The sequence below is a fragment of the Phragmites australis genome, chromosome 14, assembly GCF_958298935.1.
Source record: "Phragmites australis chromosome 14, lpPhrAust1.1, whole genome shotgun sequence".
NCBI lineage: Eukaryota > Viridiplantae > Streptophyta > Magnoliopsida > Poales > Poaceae > Phragmites > Phragmites australis.
The window spans coordinates 28,784,318-28,792,538 of record NC_084934.1 but is presented as its reverse complement, the minus strand read 5'-3'; the positions used below and the strand labels follow the sequence as shown (position 1 = coordinate 28,792,538).

Here is an 8,221-nt window from a genome sequence, read left to right as displayed (position 1 = left end):
GTGGACGACGTGGCCCACATACTTCAAAGGTAGCAGGCAGCCGAAGGCCCACGTGGACCATACAGGTAGGAAAAAGGTTGGAGTAACATGTAAAAAAACTCAACAAAGCCATTCCCCTGCGTGCTCAACGTGTGCCCCGACCAAAGAACCCATTTCCTTTCGGTACACCATCTCAATAAGAAAAAAAAAATCCAACTCCAAACTCCAACGAGAGAGTTCGAGAGAGAGAAAAAAAAAGGTCAATTTGCTGTTCAGCATACAACGCAGCCACTCTGCCATGCTGACGAGGAGAGAGAAAAACGAGGCTAAACTCCCCACCGAACAAGCGTATACGCCACAAGGGAGCCCACAGGAGCACAGGACTCAGACTTTTTGCGCCCAATGCCACGCCGGTCCCACCACGCCCTGCCGCGCCCCTGCGCAGCCAGGGATACGTAAGCCACCGCACGACACGAGCGAAAAAGGCCACACCAACGGCCACTGATTGGGCTCTCCTCGCCTCGTCGTCGTCGTCGTCTCTCTCTCCTCTCGCCAACGCCGAGTCCCTAAATCTTCTCTCCTTCCCGAGTCCTTCTTGCCTTCACCCTTCCTGTCCTCCGTAGTCTCTACACTACCAACCAGTCCACCGCTCCATTCCTCCACCTACTCATCCACCAAGACAGGGCGAAACAAGGCTGCCGGGAGTCGCGTCATGGGCGCCGCCGATAACGCCGTACGGTTTCTTTCTTTCTTTCTCTCTCCCGAAAGATTGCCCCTTTTTCGAGTAACGCGCCGGTTCCTCGCTTGTTCTTGCCGTTTGGGCATTGGCGCTCATTGGTTTCTTGGCTTTGCTGTGTCCGTGTGGCGCGTGCAGGCGCCTCCACGGCAGGAGGGTGCCCGAGGGACGGCGCCGGAGGCGGAGGAGAAGGAGGTGAAGGTGGTCGTCGTGGACCAGCCGCCGCCTCCGCCTCCACCGGCGAGGCTGCAGGCGCAGCGGCCGCTGGCGCCGTTGCAGGTCACCACGCAGGCGCCGCCGCCGCCCATGTCGGTGGCCTCCGGCGCCGTCGAGCCGCCGCCGCAGGTGGCGACGTACCAGCCCGTTCTGCAGACCCCGCAGCAGGTGAGAATTCTAGAAATGTCCAGTTGCTGATTCTTCATTATTTTTTAAAAAAACTCTCGATTGAATTGATTAGAATTTTCGGTTTAAATTAGCGAGGTTGGCTCGGTCTTTTTAGGACATGTGGGTGTGCGTGGATTGTGATCCAACTGCATCAGGCTTGTTGGTAGGCAAGTAGGCTATTACAATAATTTTGTTTGGTACTAGTTGGTTTAGTATATTTGTGTTGTCCTGTGCTTCAGACTTTGGGAGTTCATGCATGGTAGAATTATTCTACCAGTATACTACATTGACAGAAATATTCTGCCACTACACTACATTGACAGAATGAATTTTAATGTACTCCAAAAAAATAGTTCTTAGGGGTGAAAGAATAGTTTGATGCTGATAGTTGCGATTGATTTCGATTAGAACAGGCGAAAGACTAGTTTACTTGCAAGTGCATTGTTGATATTTGCAGATATGTTTGGTGTCACAAAGAAAAAAGGGGGCGATCTTTACATGTATATTTTAGGTTGAGGTACTTCAATTATGGAGCTTCCACATAGCACACACCAGCAACCGAATAATGCGTGGTGGAGTATCTGCACTACAAGCAATATGTGTTTTCTTTAGAGAAGAACGCCACAAGCAATTTTATAAGAACTCGAAGTGCTCAACCTCCCACTAAAGAAAAGGAGCATATGTGGTAGTGTTTGATACGATTTCTTAATCAATGTAGCCTAACGTATAGCTTTGATTAACTAGCTACATGCATGATTCTTGGGTTGCTTGGAATGTTCGACTACTTGGAATCGAATCTCCGAACCTGCAAATGACCTGGTGCTAATTAAGCTTGAAGCTGACAAGCTGTAGCAGCTAATGACTTGCTGATCCGGTTGGGCTGAGTGACTGATACGTTTTGCAGGGGCCACTCCCGTCGCTCAACTCGCGCGTGTACACCAATGGCATCTCGCTGTGCCTCTTCCTGCTCCACCTCGCCGCGGCCGGGTTTGCCGTTGTGTTCTTCGTGTTCAAGACCGTCCAAGAAATCACCCAACACCCGCGCTCCCGTAATGCGCGGCGCGAGCGCAACCTCCTGCGCTACTGGCTGCTCCCTGTGGAGGGCGCGGTGGCGTTCAGCATCGTGCTGGCGTTCGCGTGGCAGAAGGCGGTGCGCGCGTGGCCGCGCGCCATGGTGCGCGTCATCCTCTGGTCCAGCTTCGGCATCACTTTGGGCGTCGGCGCTCTGCTCATGTGCTTCTCCATGCCGGCCACCGTCGGGCTCGGTGTCGCGATGGTTGTGTTCTCCATCGTCACGGGGCTGTACGCGTGCTGGGTTACGCGCCGCGTGGGCTTCACCGCGCGGGTGTTCGAGCGCGCGGTGCAGCCGGTGGACAAGTTCCGCGGGCTGAACGGCCCCGCCTACCTGATGGTGGCGGCGGGGTTCGCATGGATCTCCGTGTGGTGTGTGGCGGTGATCGGTGCGGTCAACTTCCGGTTCCCCGGGCTGACGATCCTGGCACTGGTGCTGAGCCTGGCGTGGACCGCGGAGGTGATGCGGAACGTGGCGAACCTGACGGCGAGCCGGGTGATCGCGCTCTACTACCTGCGCGGCATGCAGTCGAGCGTGCAGTTCAGCTTCCAGCGCGCGATGTCGTACAACCTCGGCAGCGCCTGCCTAGGCTCGCTCTTCGTCCCCACCATCGAGGCGCTGCGCATCCTGGCGCGCGGGCTCAACCTCCTCGAAGGCGAGGACGAGTTCATGTTCTCCTGCGCGCACTGCTGCCTCAATGTCATGAACGCCATCTTCAGCTTCGGCAACAGCTGGGCCTTCGTCCATGTGAGCCTCTGCCCCATGCGACTCCTACGCATTTCTTCCTCTCAGTTTGCGATGGTTGCTAATGGCAAGGTGGTTTGTGTTTGTGTTTCAGATTGCGGCGTACGGGCGTGGGTTCGTGCAGGCGTCGCGGAGCACCTGGGGGCAGTTCGAGGCGCTGCCGGGGATGGCAGCGCTGGTGGACTCGGACATCACGAGCTCGGTGTGCTTCCTGACGGGCGTGACCAGCGGCGCGCTCTGCGTGGCGCTGGCCGGGTCCTGGACGTTCGCCACGCACCGGCACTACACCGCCACCGTGTCGCTGCTCGCCTTCTTCGTCGGGTACCTCATGACGCGGATCGGCATGGCGCTGCCGCAGGCGTGCGTGGGGTGCTACTACGTGTGCTTCGCCGAGAACCCGGGCTCCCGGCTGTTCGACTCCACCATACCCGAGCGGCTGCGCAAGATGCAGGAAGGCCGCGACCCGCTCGTGCCGACGCCGCGGTTCCCGCACCAGCGCGTCGGCGCGTGACATGACTCGCCCGCTGTTTTTGTCCTGTGCCGCTGCACCTTTTTCAGAGCCGCTCCTGCAAGTGCTTCCATGGAATTGAACTCGTGGTCGTGCTCGGACCGGACTGCCTCTGCACTGCTCGAGCTGACCCGGGGATCCGGATGCGAGGCTTGCGGTCGCGTGAACGGAAAGCACCTGGAGGTCGCGTTGAGGAGGGATCTCTCCATGCCATGCCGTGCAGCAAGCGTAAGCATAGTGCAAAAGATTTGGAGACTTGTTAAATTGGGAATCGGGATAGACTTTCTGGGTTTTTTTTATTGTAAATCCATCCTTTTTTGGGTCAGTAGACACGAGGAATCCTGAACATTTCGGGCATGTAAACAGATTAATTCTTGCATTTTAGGAGCTAATGTGAATATTCTTTAGCTTTGTATGTTGGGTGGTTGAGGCTGGCCACGATGATCACGACACCAACAAGGCCTCATAGTTGGAGGGCATAGAGAATCTGGACCGAAACATAACGTGCACTAGTCTGGTGGGGGAGATTAGCAACTTTGTGTTTTTTAAAATAATATTATTTTATTGAAAATTTGTAAAAATAATAGTTAAAATCTAATGTTTGCGTAAATAGGTAGAATGTCGATAGTTCCTTGCAGACACTTCAAAGTCTGGGTCTGTCGATACATCGTGTCAATATATCATATATGCCGTAGATGATATTTAAAGAAAAAATTATAACTTTTTTATATGATCTCTGTTGGATCGAGAACGGTGATTAGAGAGAGATAAATATACGTTGTAATAATTTTTTTACAAGATTAATAGTCTTCTCTCATTCTTAAATCCAACGCACCTCAACACCATATACGGAAATAAGAGAGACAAGAATATATTGCAAGATTTTCAAAAACATCTCTCATTTTCGATGGATGAGAATTCTAGATTCTATTTAGGCTATATCGAGATTCATAGCGCAAGAAAGCAATCAACTAGAAGAAAACCTTCTAAACACGAAACTAGCCATCGAAAAAAGAGATTCTTCAAGTTAATAGATAAAAAAGTTAGGATATTTTAAGACCAACTCATATGAGAAGATTAACTCTCTAACAGTAGGAAGAACATCTCTTACAAACTCCAAAGAGAACAGCTCTTAGAAAAACGAAAATTAACAAGAAAATATCAAAAACTTTCACCAAACAAGAGAGCCCAAAATAGAAGACTAAAAGGAGATGAACTCAAACATATGCAAAAATATTTTCTTCATTAAGCTCAGAGAAACGTCCTCTTTTAACAGATTATAAAGTATTTTTTATTAAAAAAAACTCTCACCTAAATATAGACTAAGCAATACTTTCTCCCTTTCCACATAGCACAAGCGAAAGGCTCTCAAAACTCTCTAAAAACTTTCAAAAGCTCTACCCAACCACCAACAAAACCCCTCTATTTATAGGACAAGAGACTTGCTTAACTCTTAAGCAATCATATCCATAAACTATCCTTCACTTACAATGCACTCCCACCTACCACGGAAGTAGTTTTGCCCGAGTTTTTCTTCATCTATCGGATGGTCATGGCGTCTTCATGACTTAGCCTCGCATCGACGCAAGCTTCACAATGATGCCACTTGCACTTCATCCTCTAATAATTTTTACAGCCAAACTGGGAAACCACCTTGCACGCTTCTCGAAATATGACTCATAGCCACTTGCTTATAGCTTAAGCAAGTCTTCCGATATGGCATGTTGAAGGGCCGTCTTTCACAGGGTAGCAAGCTCGCCCAACGAATTATGGCGTGTTGAAGGGCCGAAACGAATGTTGATGAGGCGAGAGAAGGAATCCCATGTGAGAAGGGCATGGTCCTTGGATAGGCGCATGTACCACTGCTACGTGGTGCTTGTCATGTAGAATGAGGGCAGTCAAACCCTCTCCACATCCGGAGTGTGTTGCCCGATGAAGAAGTGTTCATACCGGTTGAGCCATAGGAGCGGGTCGTCCTTACCATCGAAGGTGGGGAATAACAACTTGTGGTACTTAGGTACCATGAAGTCGTAGCGGGGTTGCCGTCCCTCGAGTGCCGAAGTGGAGGAAGAAGTCGGGATAGGCATCCTGTGTGTTGATAGAATGACGGGCGTGAACAAGCCGCGGAGGATGGCATTAATCATACCCACGGAAGAGCTATCGTCGGGCACACCTAGAGAGGCGGCCATAGCCACACGGGGCGGCACACCTTGTTGCTACCATGCATGCGGCCTCGGCCTCTTGCCGAGCGGTAGCCTCGTGTGTTGCGGTGATGTTGTCGATCGTTGACTTGCCGTTGTCGTTGTTCATGAGGCGCTCCTCCTAGCGTGCCATGTGAAGCTGCAAGTCTTTGATCATAGATGTCAAGTTGTGGAGGGACTTACGGTCCCCTCGAGTGCTTTTGTCACATACTTGTTAAAATCCTGATCACCAGCACTGCTAGAGCCTATGGTCTCTGATACCAGATGAAGTCGAAGGAGGTCATAAGGCAAGGTTGGAGGGTCTACTTGTGCCCCGTGTTGGCTAGCGGTAAGGAGGAGGGAGAGAAAGTGGCACGCAGCGGCGCTGGTGGTGCATGTTACTGTTCATCGATACTGTTCATGTCGACGAACAATACCTACGAGTGGAGAGGGAGAGGAGAGGTGGCGGCGATAGAGAGAGAGATCAACTATCTCTTTCTTTCTTAATTTTCAAATGATACAATACCTCCCTTTATAAAGAGAGGATACTAACAAGCAAACTATGATATCTTTTCTAATTTAAATCCAAATCTATTTTCTTAACTCTAACTAGACTTTATTCTATTCGTAATCTAAATTGGACTTCCTTATTGATGATGACTTGGTGGAAGCGGCAGCCGACCTTAGGGCTCCCGCACCTTCCACCTACGATGGAGGTCAGCTACAACCCTAGCCCTGGCTATCATCGTCTTCTTGCTGGGTTGGCCGAACAGGCCCCCTCGGGCCTGACCCATGACAGTGTGGGTTCATGTTTCAGTATTTGTTGGAAGTGTTGGATATGAAAAATTGATTTTTTTTTTTACTCAGGAATCAATAAGATAGGTGATGAATATTGCAATACTTGTTAGACTTTGGAACTACTGTATGTTGATACTAGATTATTTTGCACGGTGACCCAATTTGTTATGAATTATGTAGAAGTCTAAAGTTCCTTGTCGTTATTCTTATTGTTTGTCACATGCTTAATAACTCATATGCTTACTCTTTTTTTTTCTCTAGAGAGGACTATGAAGCCATATGGGTAGCCTATCAAAAGAAAGATAATTAATTTGAAAACTATGTAGAGTAAACTAAGCGGCGAAGGCGGGCTACGTAGGCCATGGCGAGGCAAGAGTCAGGGCCTCACCTGAACCTACATTTGAATCTAAATTTGCTGACAAACTCTGAAATGGGAAGTGAATGGTTCATGTAAAATGATAGGAAAAAAAAATAGTAGACAAGTTCATCTTATTAGTTATAAGGTCATCTTCAGCAGCTATCTTAAATTTTTATCCTAAAAATACTATTACAACATCCTTATCACTGTTACAACATTCCTTATTTTTTCATCTCCAGCAGCTACCTTATTTACTACATTCTACTACTTTTTTCTTTCTCCAGACCCGTTGTCAGCCTCTGTAAACAGTACTGTTACAGTGTTGCTACAGCATTTTCCTCTCTCCGGGCTCTGGTAGCACTGTAAACAGTACTGCTACAGTACCCCCACAAAGTGCCGATTGTATTCTCTCCGTAACACTGTAGCAACTGTGACCAGTAATGTCATAGGGTTGCGTACTGCTACAGTAACCCACAAAGTACAGGTCCTGTTCTCTCGCGCAACACTGTAGCAGTACTGTGCGGCACTGTAGCACCGGAGACTGATTTCGCGCACTACAGTACTGCTACTCGTGTGGATACTGTAGCACTGGATAACTCCACTAACTTAGGCTGAGGAGTAAGGGCATTGTGGGGCATGAATCTATCATGTTAGTAAATCAAAATAATCATCTTTAGTCTTAGCTTTTACAACTGCTACGATTATTGCAGTAAGCAGACTTACAGGCTTTCAGCTCCGTGTGGACCCACAACATTCTTTTTAAAGACAGTAAAACACTAGTAGATGCTAGCATTCTTAATTTAGATCACAGCTTCAGAGTTGCATTGAGAAAATTGAGATTGATGTGGCCATCTGTTCTCAGAAGTTCTTTTTTAGGAAACGTCAGTTCTGAGAAGCTATAAACATGATTTCTTATCAACTTATTACACACAAAGTGCTCTATTCAATCCAAAAAAGGTGTAGGGCCAAAAGACACTGTTGCACCCACTGACGGGTTTAGTATTTTCAACTTTGGCGGCATGGGTACAAGCGAGGTAGGACACACGCAGACACGAACTGACACGTATATACACACAAGTTAAAAATACTAAATCCACCACTGTAGAGTAGTCTGCGATCATGATCTGCACAGTGTACTACCAAATGATCGGTTAGGCTTGGTCTAGCAGTCAATCACATCGGCTTCATCCATTTTCAGCCAAAGAAAGCAACAGAAAAGGTACGATCGTCCAGTTGTCATTTGCACCGTCGCTTATCAAGTGCTCCCTGTCTATTTGCTGGTGATTAATTTTCTTAGGCCCATGGCCATGGTTCCTCGCCGTCTTCTAGAGTATTCGGCGTGATGGGCAACTCTTCCCATTCCGTCACGAACAAAGTCATCTTGTGCACGTTCGCTCTCTATGCAGTCTAATCATGGTCCAGTTCGCGCTTAATTACGCTGGCCAACATAGAATCCGTCACG

The 8,221-nt window shown here is 48.7% G+C and overlaps 1 protein-coding gene across 1 annotated transcript; it reads left to right on the top strand.

Annotated features, from left to right (window-relative positions):
• Positions 1-473: 473 nt before the first annotated feature.
• LOC133890072 (uncharacterized) lies at positions 474-3,940 on the top strand. The gene is made up of 4 exons (XM_062330515.1): positions 474-712; positions 854-1,099; positions 2,004-2,918; positions 3,010-3,940. Exons 1-4 carry the CDS (start codon positions 692-694, stop codon positions 3,424-3,426), a joined length of 1,599 nt encoding a protein of 532 aa, XP_062186499.1. The 5' UTR covers positions 474-691; the 3' UTR covers positions 3,427-3,940.
• The last annotated feature ends 4,281 nt before the right edge of the window (positions 3,941-8,221 follow it).

Coding starts and splice junctions, on each gene's coding strand:
- LOC133890072 (XM_062330515.1), top strand. CDS start 692: ATGGGCGCCGCCGATAACGCC. Junction 713..853: donor TGGGCGCCGCCGATAACGCC/GTACGGTTTCTT, acceptor TGGCGCGTGCAG/GCGCCTCCACGGCAGGAGGG. Junction 2,919..3,009: donor ACAGCTGGGCCTTCGTCCAT/GTGAGCCTCTGC, acceptor TTTGTGTTTCAG/ATTGCGGCGTACGGGCGTGG.